The sequence below is a fragment of the Elephas maximus genome, chromosome 21, assembly GCF_024166365.1.
Source record: "Elephas maximus indicus isolate mEleMax1 chromosome 21, mEleMax1 primary haplotype, whole genome shotgun sequence".
NCBI lineage: Eukaryota > Metazoa > Chordata > Mammalia > Proboscidea > Elephantidae > Elephas > Elephas maximus.
Genome location: NC_064839.1, coordinates 47,165,895 through 47,181,557, shown reverse-complemented (window position 1 = coordinate 47,181,557; position 15,663 = coordinate 47,165,895). Strand labels below are relative to the sequence as shown.

General features: G+C 43.6%; 1 protein-coding gene across 1 annotated transcript in view; it reads right to left on the bottom strand.

Annotated features, from left to right (window-relative positions):
- Window positions 1-3,680: 3,680 nt before the first annotated feature.
- BCO1 (beta-carotene oxygenase 1) overlaps window positions 3,681-15,663 on the bottom strand; it is a 34,438-nt gene continuing 22,455 nt past the window's right edge. The window contains exons 8-11 of the mRNA XM_049863771.1: window positions 12,355-12,460; window positions 10,534-10,628; window positions 9,115-9,226; window positions 3,681-3,898 (exon numbers count right to left, since the gene is read on the bottom strand). Coding sequence (XP_049719728.1) covers window positions 3,681-3,898; window positions 9,115-9,226; window positions 10,534-10,628; window positions 12,355-12,460 — 531 coding nt within the window. The remainder of the gene's footprint in view (window positions 3,899-9,114; window positions 9,227-10,533; window positions 10,629-12,354; window positions 12,461-15,663) is intronic.

Below are 15,663 nucleotides of genomic sequence, written 5' to 3'. Positions count from 1 at the left end.
AGACAACACCTAAACAATCTTTAAACAGCTTAAGAAGTGATCAAAGGTATTTGTACTCAACTTGGAAGAAGTCAGCTTGATACTCAGTATATTTGGCTGGGAGGGAATGAGTACGAACCAACACCACGGATGTAATGTGAATGCACTTAAATTTTTTTATGGAATGATGTGGCCAGCTTATTCCTGAATTGGAATCAAATTAGAGAAAGCTTTGAAGGAAAAGGAAATTCCTGGGTGGTGCAGTTAACATGCTCAGCTGCTAAACAAAAGTTTGCAGTTTGAGTCCACCAGAAGCTCCTTGGAAGAAAGGCCTGGCAATCTACTGCTGAAAAATTGACCATTGAAAACCCTATGGAACATAGTTTTACTCTGACACACATGGGGCCACCATGAGTTGGGACTGACTCAAATGGCAACTGACTTTTGGTTGAAGGAGAGAGTTAGTGGGCCAACAAACATTTGAGTGCCTACTGTGTACCTGACACTTATGCCTTATGGCACTTGTGAAATGCTGTTGCTTTATCGAAGCAATAAACAAATCCTGAGTGATTTATCCTGCAGGACTTTCTGGTCAGAGATTACACCCACACGAAGTATAACAAGGAAGGCCCTGAGGATAAGATGGACTTTCTTGTGGCTCCTTCAAAAACAGAGATCTTAGATCTTAGCTCTTGTAGAGTTTTGAGCTAATCCCCGTAGCCTGTACATGGAATGCAATGGCATTAAGGATCAAGATAAACCAAATGATCTGACCCCGGCCTTTGGTACTTTTAAACTCAGAGAAGTAGATGTGGCGTGCCGGGCTTCCTCATCAGTCTGGTATTTCACCTGTCATCTTAAACAAGGTAAACAAATCACAGACATATTTTTCTTCCCCACAAAACTGCACCCTTTTTCAAGATTAGGACTGGGTACTGTTTGTCAACTGGAATTGAGTAGAATGGAGTCGGAGAAGCATTTTTTATTCTACCTTCTTTTCAAATAGTTACAAGTAGAAGAAGGAGCAGGTGGTTGGCTGTCTTTCACACTTGTCCACTCTTTTCTATTCCTGCCATCCAGATGGAGGCCTTGATGATGCTTTTTTTAGGCCGTTGTAGTTGACACTTCCTCCATCTTCGTGTGATTGGAGGTGCTGAGATTCCTAAAGGAGGATCCAAGAAAGAATAGGTGGTCTATGCTCTGCCATCTCCATGGTTTGTGTGTGTGTCAAATGGGGTATACAAGCTGAGCGTGGATATGGAAGTGCTGGAGAGATGAGGATGGCAGGAGAAAGGAAACTCAGTGGGACTTTTGTGTGTTGCCCTGTGGGGTTCCAGGTGAGCCATCTTCCCAAGAGATCTTCAATAAAATACCCATTTCTTGTTGGTGCATTATGGAGTTGAATCTCTTTGGTGGGGGATTCATTCATTCAACAAATATTTGTTGAGTGCCTGCATTGCGCCCGGCAGTGTTCTAGGCGCTGAGGATAAAGCAGTGAATAAAACATACCCAACATGCAAAAACTTGGATGAATCTCTAAGGAATTCTGCTGTGTGAAAAAGCCCATCACAAAAGGTTAATACTCTGAGATTCCATTTATGTAGTAACATTGTAGAAATGATAAAATTTTAGAAATGGTAGTCAGGGGTTAGGGATGGGGGTCAGGTGGGAAGGAGGTGGGCGTGGTTACAAAAGAACAATACTGCAGATGCTTGGGGTGAAGCACCTGTTCAGTAACTTCACTATGGTGGGGATACATGAATCTACACATGTGGTACAATTATAAAGAACAAACTACACACAGGAATGAGTACAAGTAAAAGCGGGGAAATCTGAATCGGAATGGTGGATTGTATCAATGTCAACATCCTGGGTGTGATTTTATATTATAGTTTTGCAAAATATTACCATTGGAAACTGGGTAGAAAGTACAGGGATCTCCCTATGTTATTCCTTACAACTGCACGTGAATCTACAACGATCTCAATAAAAATTTCAATTAAAAAAAAATTCATAGTCAACTCCCTGGACTTATGGAGTCTGCATTTAAGTCGAAGCTATGTACCGCTTCATGGGGGCTGCAGGGCAAAAGCCAAGACCACTCTGGAGAAACTCTCTGAGTTCTTCCATGCACTGCCTGCTGCCAGAGCTTCCTTCCTGTCCTCAGAACACATCATTGGATCCCCCTTGGTGACTGAAGGAGATCCAGGCTCGGGCGAGGGGGGCAGATGCAGGGTAAGGATGTGAATCCTATCCTCCCTGACAATATGATGTGGGTACCTGGGAATTAGCTGGCCTGCCTTTGGTTCTTTAAACCATAAACCAGGCACTCACTGGTCTGTAAAGGTGATACTCAAATGCCCATGGGGCTCCTGGTAATCACGTGGAACTCTTTCAGCTTATTCCCCACTTCCTCCATTGCCCCCACCTGGCTCCAGAAGCCACCACCCTTCTTTAACCTCTGCCTTAAATGCCTGGCAGCACGTAAAGCTTAGAGAACCTCTCTCTTCCCCTACAGACACTGACATGGTTCACAGCTCTGGTTTTCAGCATCAGGCAAGAAGGCTTTGTGCCAGCCAGGGTCTCTGGGACTCACTCCTGGATTCCAGCCCCCGGACCTGGTTGGTCAGGTTAGTGTACAGCACCTTAAGCCTCCTGTAAAGGGGGTTCCCATACCAACCTACTGATCCCATTGATGGTACCTGAAGCATCTTCTGGCTACAAATTGTCTAGCTCTGCAACTGTAGTTTATTGTCTTAGAAGGACTTCAGAGGAAAGAAACTGTATAAAAAGAACGTAAGATCTGAACAATCTTTAAATTAGTTTTTATTATTTTTCATTATGCAATGACTTGCCTGGGAACACCACAAAGCAACACAACTTCCTGGCCACATAATTTACTAACAAGGCATGGTTGAGAAAGCTGGAACTCCCAGATGTGCAGTTTAGTCCATTAGAAGGGAGGGAGAGAGGGAAGTAAGGAAAAAGGGAGCGGGGAAGAGCAATGATAAATATGTCTCTCTTTCTTCTCTAGGAGGTTAGTGATTGCTCATTTTACGAATGATGATAATAGTTAGGGGTGGATTACCTGGTAAGCAAGGTAAGCATGGGCTTATTTGTGCTTACTTACTAATTCTACAGGGCTGCTATGAGTCGGAATCGACTCGATGGCAACGGGTTTGGTTTTATTTCTCTTTTTTTTACTAAACTGTAGTGATCAACTTGTGCTTACCTTGCTTACTGGGTAATCTGACCCTATCAGAGATTGCAAATTTGTAAGCAGGCTTTAATTCTGTAGGGAGGTGCTGTGGGGTTGGGAAAGAGACAGATACCAGCCACACCTAGAAACAGAATCTTTGATATGGTGAAAAAGTGTGAAATTGCTCACTTCAGATGATCTGGTAAGCACACTGCTTACCTTACCTATTGGAAAATCCACCCCCGATAAAGTAATTCCTTTATAAAAAGGAAAAGGGGCTTTCTTAGAAGTGCTAGAGTTAATATTTGATCGACTTCCGAAGAAGGCTCTATGACTAAAACAAAATGCTGACAAGCCCCATCTTCCATATCTGTGTCTCAAAGCACTCACAGGAGGAATAAGCGCAAAATGAAATGATGGGTGTCCTCTCTACCCAAAGGACGTATCAAGTTTAGAATTTGGCTAGTTGAGGTACAGGTCGATGTAATAGGCCTCCATGTCATCAGGTCTGCGGAGGCACACTGAAGTCTGGAGCCCCGGCCCTGGGTTCCTCTGCGGGGGCCAGCTCCCTCACCTCAGGGATGAACAACCCATGTAGATCCAGGTGCATCTCCACGTCGACGGAGGCACGAGCCAATTCTGTAAAACTTTTGGCATCCAGAATAAGCAGAAAAGGCGGTTTTTGGGGATCCGTAGAGACAATGGCTGATAAGATAATTCCTTTGGGGAAACAAAAAGAGACGCATTGTAAAAACACAGCCTTGAGCCTCTTCCAGCTGGAGGGATAAGTTTCTTGGCTGTGTCTCTCTGCTCTTTGTGAATTTAAGTGTCTAATCAAAACAGAAGGGAAGTGGGTCTGATATTGTGTGAGCAGAATTGGAAAGGCTATGGAAACTAGGCATCAGGAGACCTGGCTCTAGTGCTGGCTAGGCCAGTCCCTTTTCTTCTCTGAACCTCAGTCCCTTCATCATCTGTAGATAGCAATAATCCTACCAACCTTCATAGGCATGTCTATCAGTTTGTCTTACTGTGATGGCTTGAGTGTTGCTGTGACGCTGGAAGCTATGCCACTGGTATTGCAAATACCAGCAAGGTCACCCGTGGTGGAAAGGTTTCGGCTGAGCTCCCAAACTAAGACAGACTAGGAAGAAGGAACTGGTAGTCTACTTCTGAAAAAATTAGCCAGTGAAAACATTATGAATAGTGGCAGAACATTGATATAGTGCAGGAAGATGTGCCCCTCAGGTTCGAAGGCACTGGAATTACACCTGGGGAAGAGCTGTCTCCTCAGAATAGAGTTGACCTTAATGATGTGGATGGAGTCAAGCTTTCAGGACCTTCATCTGTCGATGTGGCATGACTGAAAATGAGAAGAAATAGCTGCAAACATTTCATTAACAATAGGAACGTGGAATACACACAATATGAATCTAGGAAAATTGGAAATCATCAAAACTGAATTGGAACACATAAAGACCGATATCCTAAGCATTACTGAGCTCAAATGGACTGTTATTGGCCATTTTGAATTGGGCAATCATATGGTCTACTATGCCGGAAATGACAAATTGAAGAATGGCATTGCATTCATTGACAAAAAGAACATTTCAAGATCTATCCTGAAGTACAACGCTGTCAGTGATATAATAATATCCGTATGCCTACAAGGAAAACCAGTTAATACGACTATTATTCAAATTTACACACCAACCCCTAAGGCCAAAGATGAAGAAATTGAAGATTTTTACCATCTTCTGCAGTCTGAAATTGATCAAACATGCAATCAGGATACACTGATAATTACTGGTGATTGGAATTAGAAAGTTGGAAATGACGAAGAAGGACTGGTAGTTGGAAAATATGGCCTTGGTGATAGAAATGGCACCGGAAGTCGCATGATAGAATTTTGCAAGACCAACGACTTCTTCATTCCAAATACCTTTTTTCAACGACATAGATGGTGACTATACACGTGGACCTCACCAGATGGACTGCACAGGAATCAAATAGGTAATCAAATATACTACGTATGTGGAAAGAGACGATGGAAAAGCTCAATGTCATCAGTCAGAACAAGGCCAGGGACCGACTGTGGAACAGACAATCAATTGCTCATATGCAAGTTCAAGTTGAAGTTGAAGACAGTTACTGCAAGTCCATGAAAGCCAAAGTATGACCTTAAGTATATCCCACCTGAATTTAGAGACCATCTCAAGAATAGATTTGATGCACCGAACACTAATAACCGAAGACAAGACCAGATGAGTTGTGGAATGACATCAAGGACATCATACATGAATAAAGCAGAAGGTCAGTAAAAAGACAGGAAAGAAAGAAAAGGCCAAATTGGATGTCAGAAGAGACTCTGAAACTTGCTCTTGAATGTAGAGTAACTAAAGTGAAGAGAAGAAATAATAAAGTAAAACAGCTGAACAGCAGATTTCGAAGGGCAGCACGAGAAGACATATTAAAATATAATGAAATATGCAAAGACCTGGAGTTAGAAAACCGAAAGAGAAGAACATGCTCAGCATTTCTCAAGCCGAAAGAACTGAAGGAAAAATTCAAGCCTCAATTGCAATAGTGAAGGATTCTAAGGAGAAAATATTAAAACGACGCAGGAAGCATCAAAAGAAGACGGAAGGAATACACAGAGTCATTGTACCAAAAAGAATTGGCTGACGTTCAACCATTTCAGGACATAGCATATGATCAAGAACCAATGGCACTGAAGGAAGAATCCAAGCTACACTGACAGCATGGATGAAGAACAGGGCTCCAGGAATTGATGGAATACCAATTGAAATGTTTCAACAAACAGATGCAGCACTGGAGGTGCTCACTTGTCTGTGCCAAGAAATTTGGAAGACAGCTACTTGGCCAACTGACTGGAAGAGATCCATATAGGTGCCCATTCCAAAGAAAGGTGATCCAACAGAATGCAGAAATTATTGAATGACATCACTAATATCACACCCAAGTAAAATTTTGCATTCAAAAGCATCAAGAGGGAACTGCCAGAAATTCAAGCGGGATTCAGCAGAGGACGTAGAACAAGGGATATCTTTGCTAAAGTCAGATGGATCTTGGCTGAAAGCAGAGAAAAGCAGAAATATGTTTACCTGTGTTTTATTGACTATGAAAAGGCATTCGGCAGTGTGAATCAAAACGAATTATGGATAACATTGCAAAGAATGGGAATTCCACTTAATTGTACTCATGACAAACCTGTACATAGATCAAGAGGCAGTCCTTCGAACAGAACAAGGGAATACTGTGTGGTTTAAAGTCAGGAAAAGTGTGTGTCAGGGTTGTAGCCTTTCACCACACTTATTCAATCTGCATGCTGAGCAAATAATCCAAGAAGCTCGCTTCTATGAAGAAGAAAGGGGCCATTAGGATTGTCGGAAGACTTATTAACAACCTGCAATATGCAGATGACACACCCTCGCTTAAAACAAAGAGGACTTGAAGCACTTACTGATGAAGATCAAAGACTCAGCCTTCAGTATGGATTGCACTTCAACAAAAATCCTCACAACTGCCATAAAACAAAATGAGACTAAGGGGCACACCAGCCTTGGGGCAGGAGGGGACAGGAAAGCTGGTAATAGGGAACCCAGTGTTGAGAACAGAGAGTGTTGACATGTCGTGGGGTTGTTAACCAACGTCATGAAACACTATGTGTACTACCTGTTTAATGAGAAACTAGTTTGTTCTGTAAACCTTCGTCTAAAGTAAATAAATAAAAAAAAAAAATCCTCACAATTGGGCCAATAAGCAACATCATGGTAAATGGAGAAAAGATTGACATTGGCAAGGATTTCATTTTACTTGGATCCATAAACAACACCCATGGAAGCAGCAGTCAAGAAATCAAACAATGTATTGCATTGGGCAAATCTGCTGTAAAAGACCTCTTTAAAGTGTTAAAAAGCAAAGATGCCACTTTGAGGATTAAGGTGTGCCTGACTTAAGCCATGATATTTTCAATCGCCTCATATGGATGTGAGGGCTGAGCAATGAATAAGGAAGACTGAAGAAGAATTGATGCCTTCGAATTTATGGGTTTGGTAAAGAATATCAAATACACCATGGACTACTAGAAAAAAAAAAAAAAGAGGAACTAACAAATCTGTCCTGGAAGAAGTACAGCCAGAATGCTCCTTAGAAGCAAGGGTGGCAAGACTTTGTCTCACATACTTTGGACATGTTATCAGGAGGGACCAGTCCCTGGAGAAGGACATAATGGTTGGTAAAGTGGAGGGTCAGCAAAAAAGAGGAAGACCAACAACAAGATGGACCGACACAGTGGCTGCAATAATTGGCTAAAGCATAACAACAATTGTTAGGATGTCTCAGGACAGTATTTTGTTCTGTTGTACATAGGGTCTCTATGAGTCAGAACCGACTCAAAGGCACCTAACAACAATAAAAACCCACATCGGGTTGCTGAGAGGATCTCTGACCTGTTGAGTTATGAGAGTACTTCGTGAAGTAGTGCATGGTTTGAGAAATGACTATTTTCCTTATCTGAAAACGCTATGAACAATCAGCTTTGGGGATGCCCTGAGGCTAATATACGTCACTCAGCTAGTTGCATTCAAAGGCACGAGCCCCATTCACCTCCTGCACACGCAGCATACTGGTAGCCTCAGTTTTCCCCTCTGTAAAATGGAAATACTCTAAGCACTCACTCTCAATGGGTAGAAGGTTAAAAAGAACCATGTGCACACATTTTCAGCAGGGAAGAAGCATTCAGAAAATACTGGCGATTCCTACTTAGGCTTCCTGGGTTTCAGCGCAAAGTTGTAGTCAAACTGGCTTGGATTCAAATCCTGTTGCTGTACGTTCTGGGCATGTGACCACGGGCAAGTCTCACTCTCTGTGCCTCCCCATTGGTGAAATGCAATGATACTTGCTACCCACAGAGAGAACGTGCTTGAAGTGCTCACTCAGCTGGGAGATGGGCCTCAGGAGGACGTGCTGCTGATATCCCCTACATCTGAGATGACAGTGACACAAGGTCCCTGGCCTAGCATGCCACGCCATGATCAGTATCAAGATAAGGCCAGGTGGAAAACCACTCCCTCCAACCTGAGGGGAAGAAACTGGCAGCCTCAGTGGGCAGCGCCCTCCCCTGCAGGTGTGGGCAGCTGCAGCACTGGCTCGGCCAGGTTGCACCCCCGCCCATGGTTCTAGTTACCCTCAGCATCCCTGGGCGTAGGCAGAGCATTTCTGGGGCAAGTGTAGAGGCCAGGAGGGGAAGGTTTCCTACGGAAATCTAGAAAAAAAGACGTAGGCCACAGAAATCCATTTCTAGGTGTTGTATGGAAGGTTAAAACTTACTTATAAAATCCATTGCCGTGGAGTCAGTCCCAACTCACAGCAACCCTATAGGACAGAGTAGAACTGCCCCATAGAGTTTCCAAGGCTGTAATCTTTATAGGAGCAGACTGCCACATCTTTCTCCCACGAAGTGGCTGATGGGTTAGAACTGCTGACCTTTCAGTTAGCAGCTGACTGCTTAATCATTGGGCCACCAGAGCTCCTTTACATACTTATAGACAGCTAAAAATTCTGATCCAGCCATTGCGATGGATTTGAAAACCGGTATTCTATGCCCTGGGACAGCCTAAGGTCAAGCAGTATTAAGCACTTGGTCTATGGACCCAAGAGAAACAAAAGCTTCAAAGCATGACTCCACCAGCTGTGTGCCCTGGGGGCTGGGGCACGGATCTACCAGAACCTTTCTGAGCCTTGGTGTCCTCATCTGTAAAATGGGCATGGTAACAGTAACTGCCTGCTAGGGTAGCTGTCAAGGATGTCAAGCGTCTGGCAGGGCACCCAATGACAAGCCAGCTGTCCCCAAACAATGTCTCTGAGGGGTGATCACTGGCAGTGCGTGCAGCAAGAGCTCTCCTTCTGAGTCCTACCATCATCCTCGTCCTTGGCGCCTGGTGTGGGCACAAACACGGGCTCCGCTGGCCAGCAGTGCTCCTCTCTCCATCTTAAGGATGACTTTGTGAGAATGTCGTATTTTAGTATCTGCACATTCAAAGAGGAGAAACATGGAAATGACCTGTTCAAGAGCATGCATACTCCCTGCAAATATAAAGGCATCAAGGCCCATGTGGCGAGAAGACTGGCCAACCAGCTGCCACCTAATCAATTCCGGCTCATGGAGATCCTGACTCGTGGCAACCCCATGTGTGTCAGAGTAGAACTGTGCTCCTTAGGGTTTTCAGTGACTGATTTTTCAGAAGTAGATCACCAGTCCTTTCTTCTGAGGAGCCCATGGGTAGACTTGAACCCCCAACCTTTCTGTTAGCAGCCAAGTGTGTTAACCGTTTGCGCCTCCCCTCATGCAGGCTTTTGACATTACTTCCATGTGACATGTGCCTCCAGTCACAGCCTCACAACTGAAATGAAAGAACATAACTTCCCTCCTCCAACTCTAGGCTTAGATCCCTTTGCCATTGTCCAGCTGGTGCTGGACAATGAATTCTTTTAATGATAAAAATCTTGAAGTTGTCTGGAAATTGGCACTACATTGCCATTTTTATATGTGCAAAACAAGAAAAAGTATTCAACGCAAACATTTAAAGTATAATACAATCCCTTTGTTGTTTTAAAGTGGAAGTCCCCGGGCCTCTCTTACTCTCCAACAGGCTTGCTTCCCTCTAGGACGTGGAGTTTGTAGGAAGGGACTTGGGGTGTGTGTAGGTGTGTTGAGTGGGAACCTTAATTCTTTGCTTTATGCATTTCTGGACTGTTTGCACTGGTTAAAAATTTTTTCCATTTTAAAATGAAGCTGTTAAGGCCAAGTGACGACTGCACACATAGCATGGTCCCTGGGACACAGTAAGTGCTCAACAAGTAGTAGCTTAAAGAACAAATATGGCTGCACAACATGGTGGATATAATTATGTCACTGAACTGTACATGTAGAAATGGTTGAAATGGTAAAGGTTTTGTTATATACATGTTATACCACAATAAAAGAATAAACAAAGTCTCTAAGTTTCAGCTATACACTCTCTACTGGTGAGTTCACTGTAGCACATAGTAGGTGCTCAGTAAATATGTACTGAACAAAGAAATCAATGAATAAACTCCATCCATGACCTCTTGCCTGCATTCAGCACGTCAGATATGGCTCACTCTCTTGGATGGTCCATCATTACTTCAAATTCATCTTGTCCCAAACTGACCTCACTATCCTACTTACCCTCTGTCCTCAAGGGGGCTTCCCTCCTGACCTCCTCTTTTCTGATCAAGGTCACCCAGTCTCAAATCCTGAGAATTCAGCTTTACTGTAGGGAAAGCCTACCTGTGATAACACAGGATCATACCTGGGTCGGGACTGGATTCCACTGAACTTCAGCAGCAAAGACATATCGGTATGGTTTCCCATTGTGAGCATAGTTAATCCGAGGTAGCTCTAAGCCTAGAGAGAAATGGCACAGCCGGTGAGGCAGTTGTCACAGAGGGCTGGGAGCATTCCGCCCTTCATGCCGAACTGGGCATTCTTTCCACAATCACAGCTCCCAATCTAGGGTCCCTGAGCATGATTCGGACCCTGGATTGGATCAGAGGGAATGTGAACTCAAGTAGCCAAAGGGCAGGGGGAGGGGGGCCTCTGATAATTGTCCTGGCTATATTAGACGGTTTAGGAGCAAGAAAAGATAGACCTAGATTTTTAAGTGTGTAAACATCTTTAATTATCTAAGATAAAAATCAAAGAGAATTACATGATTAAAATCAGGGGCTATTGTGTCATGTCTGTGGGTGTGAAGAAAAGCCATAAAAAGGAGTATCAGTGGTGAACGGTTAAATAAATCTGATGAATTCGTATAATAACATATTGTGTAAAAATAATGTTTACAAAAGGAACCTTTTTTTCTTTTTTTAAACAAAAGACTTTTAATAACATTGAAAAGTGCCCTACTATAAGGTTCCTTAAGTGCAGAATTAATCTGGTTATAAAATTTGCTCCAAAACAAACAGAAGCATTACTGAGGTTATAACTTCCTGCCAGTTTCTATTTTACATTGTACATCCTAAGTTTTTCAACTAGGGTGATGGCGTCCCCCAGGGGATATCTGGCAATGTCTGGAGACACTTTTGGTTATTCTAATTGGGAAGAAGAGGTATGACTGGCATCTAATGGGTAGAGGTCAGGGACATTGTTAAATATCCTACAATGCGCAGGGCAGCCCCCACCACAAAGAATTACCTGGCCCCAAATGTCAATAGTGCTGAGGTTGAGAAACCCTGCTGTAGTGACGTAAATTCTAGTTCTAGGGGGTTTATATTCTGTGTGCAACTCAACTTCTCTGAAAACCCAGTTTTTTCATCTGTAAAATGGGGTTGATAAAACCCATTTTTCATCACCTGTCTGTCCCTACTGTGGTGGCTTGTGTGTTGTTATGATGCTGGAAGCTATGTCACCTGTATTTCAAATTCCAGCAGGGTCATGGTAGACAGGTTTCAGTGGAGCTTCTAGACTAAAACAGACTAGGAAAAAGGCCTGATGATCTGCTTCCAAAAATTAGGTAATAAAAACCATATAGATCACAACAAACAGTGTTCAACTAGCTTGCTGTGGACATGTGTCATCAGGAAGGATCAATCGCTATAGGAGGACATCATGTTTGGTGAAGTAGAGGGCCAACGAGGGTGTGGGAGACCCTTGGTGAGATGGATTGGCACAATGGCCACAGCAATGGACTTGAACATGCCTGTGATTGTGAGGATGAGGCAGGATCAGCCTATGTTTTGTTCTGTTGTACTTAAGGTCTCCATGAGTCAGAGCTGACTTGATGGCAGCTGGCTATCTATCACCTATTTTACAGAGTTACTATGAATGGGTAGACAGGATTATGAATGCGTTGTGCCTTTTCACTAAGCCAGTAAGTCATAGCATTTGCAGACAGCCATTGTGGAACTTGTCTTGTCCAATGACTACCCGGTGCCTGCCTTTGTGCTGTATGGAGATAGACTAAAGAGAACTGTCCCAAACACTTTTCATTGGGACAACCCAAGAGCCCTCCTCTTTGTCCCTGGTCCAGATATAGCCCGTCTGTATTGGAGGTGTTAGGTTAAAAAAGCCCCAGGGGTCTTCATGAAAACCTGTCCCTCCTGTAAATGCTGGGAGAGAGACTACATTTTACCTTCATAAAGCAATTCTGGCTGGCAGTAGACTTGGCCGTCTCTTTCCTTCAGGGCTGTTGCTGTTGTAGATGCCAGTCGGATTAAATTTGAGCCCACTTCTGCATTCTGAAAAGAATCCATTTTCAAAAAAAGGAAACCTTGTTATGCAAAGCAAACATTTGCTTTACTGTATACATTTTTAAAATGCTTTAGCATACATCATCTTCCTTCGGCCTCACATTAGCCATGGGAGGAGCTATTATTGGGCTGTTACCCCAATTCTCAGTTAAAAAATGAGGAGTGTCAAGATGAAGTGATTCCCCTAAGGTGGCGGGGCTGATAGGTGGTAGGACACCTAAACCCATGGCCTTGATTCTCCTACTCTGGGCCTCCTTATCCCTCACAGGTAAAGTGAATGTGCTTATGAGAATAAGTTCTCACTTTTTAAAGGCTGTATGACTCATCTGTAAAAGACTGCATCAGTCATTAAAAGGATGTTTATAAAGAGTTTATAATAACATGAGAAATGCTTATGATATAATACTGAGTTGAATAAGCAGCAGACCAAATTGCATACACAGTCTGAGCTCAATCGTGTTTTAAAAAAATTACACAGAAAAGAGCCTGGGAGAGACACACTGAACATTAGCAATGCCGGGGGTGGTGCGATTATGGGGGCCTGTCATTTCTTTCTCTATGCCTATCTGTAGTTTCAGTATTTTCTCCTATGAACATGTGTCACTGCCGAATCAAAAACATACATGCAATAAATATCTTTCAAGGGCGTTCCTTGATCTCAAGCTACCATCAGACTTTGCTCTGTTCTGGACCTTACTGGCTTCTTTGTAACCCAGGAGAGGGGTTTAATGCAATTGAGTAAAAATTCATTGAGCATCTATTACTCTGTGTTTCCCCACATACTAGCTATGGACCTTGAGCAAGTTACTTAGCCTCGCTGTAGTACATCCAGCACTGAGTTATTGTGCAGAAGAAATGAGATCAGGCATGCAGAGGGCTTACAGTAAGTGCCTGATAAACATTAGCTGCTGTTGTTTTATTGTTGCCCCTGCTATACTGCTACCACTACCACTGGGGATGAGTACAGGTTAGGCCCTAGAGGACATTGAGGAACAAAACCCAAGATTCCTGCCTTCCTGGAGCTTACAGCAGGAGGATTATTGCCATGGCTGTCTCCTCTTATTTAAACTTTTTTCAACTTTCTGAATTTTCCAAAATGGGCTTTTATAATTAAAGCACACCTATTCTAATTCAGCAGTTTTCTGTTAGAAAGCGGGGAAGTTTACTGCATCCTAGGGTTATAAACTGCAAAGGTCCTTAGATATTTTTTAGTTCAAGCCCCTCAATTTATATGAGAGGAAACGGGGTGGGGCATGAAGAAGGAATATGAGTTGCCCAAGGTCACATAGGGAGAAGCAGAGCCTAAGCCCAGGCCTTTGCATTGCAATTCTTCTGCCCAGAATTAGGAGCATTGCAGGCAGGGCATAAAGCGGGTGCAAAGCCCTGAGGCTGGCCCGTTCCCCTCCCCTGCACAGAGAGGCCTTCCCTAACAACACAATCAAGACAGTTTCTCCAAGGCATTCATCCCCAGCTGTAATTTTCTTCTTCACGGAGCCATTCTTTTTGGCTATTCCTTCTTTTGGCGGGTCCTCCCTGTGAAGGCAGGGAGCAGATTTTGTTCAGTGCATGGCCCCTGATTGGCTCCCACTAAAGAACTGCATGAGTGAATGCATGACTCGATATACTTTTCCTTCAACTGCCAAGGGACAAAACATTTGCCGCACAAGGTGGTTGTAAGAATTACAGATGAAATGCATGAAGAAAGTAGCCCAGTGCCCAACACATCAGCGACATCTTACAGTTGGCAGCTCTGAGTGCCTCCAACTGCGAGGCACCACAAACGGGCCAGGCCTTGCCCGGTGCTGGTTGCTGGCTGGGCACGTGACAGCCAGAGGCCTCCGGTGCGTGTCCCGGACTTGATTCTCCGAGAGTCAGTCTGCAGTCTACAGACATCTTAGAACTCTGGCTGAAACTGGTCCGACAGGTTGTGGGATAAAATGTGGATTTTTCCATAGGCAGCTGTAACAAACATGACTCGGCTTCTTTTGTAGCCAACATGCTCACCTTTGGGAAGAAATCGCTTTCCAGCCAGAATTAAAAAGAATCCTGCAGGTTTGCCTGAAGTCCCTAAGCTTGAGGGAAGTCCCATGAGACAGTAATCTTAGTAATCCCTCAAAACACAGGCTTTGGAGTTAGGCAGCCCCTTGTGTGAACTTGAGCAGACCCCTTGGTCTAGGTGAACTTGAGCAGACCCCTAGGCCTTGCTGAACATGTTTCCTTATCTGTAAAGTAGGGATGCAATTCACAACTTTTGAACTGATTGGGAATATAGGTGAGGCTGCTCCAACCTGCCTTTGAGGATTATAGTTAGGATTAAATTAAATAATAGTGTGAAAACACCGGGCACAGTGCCAGACACAGTGAAGAACTTGAAGCCAGACAGACATGTACTCAAATCCCACAATAATTCTGTGACATTGGACAAATTATTTTCTCTCTCATCTGTAGACACGGGGACAATAAATACCTCAGAGGGCTGTGATTCAGGTGAGATAAGAAACACACCAAGCCTTTAACAGACTCTGAAATTTGCAGGGCCTGGGCCAAGAGTACAAGGGGAGGCCCACCTACCACGTCTAAATACATCGAGCAAATTGTTAAGTAAAATATCGTTCTCTCTCCCTACATTGGCAAGTAAACCTTCTCTAACATTGTAGAACACCAGCAGTCTGCCAGTCTGTCAGGTTGTCGTACTGTGGAGACTTTCATGTCGCTATGCTGCTGAAAGCTACAGCACTAATATTTCAAATACCAGCAGGGTCATCTATCATGGACAGGTTTTAATGGAGCTTCCAGACTAATACAGAGTAGGAAGAAAGGCCTGGTGCTCTATTCTGAAAGTTAGCCATCGAGAATCCTATGGATCACAATAGAGTATTGTCTGATACAGTGTTGGAAAGTAAGCCCTCTGGTTGGAAGGCACTCAAAATGCACAGTGGCTGCAACAATGGACTTGAGCTATATTTCACGTGGACCAGGCGATATTTCATTCAGTTGTACATGAGGTTACCATGAGTTGGAGCCAGCTCGATGGCAACTAACAACAACAAAAATGTTGTGCATTTGCACTGCGCAATATGGCAACCATTAGCCATATGTGGCTATTGAAATTTAACTTTAAATTAGTTAAAATTAACAGTTCATTTCAATTGCTCAATAGCACACATGGCTAGTAGCTACACGTTGGACAG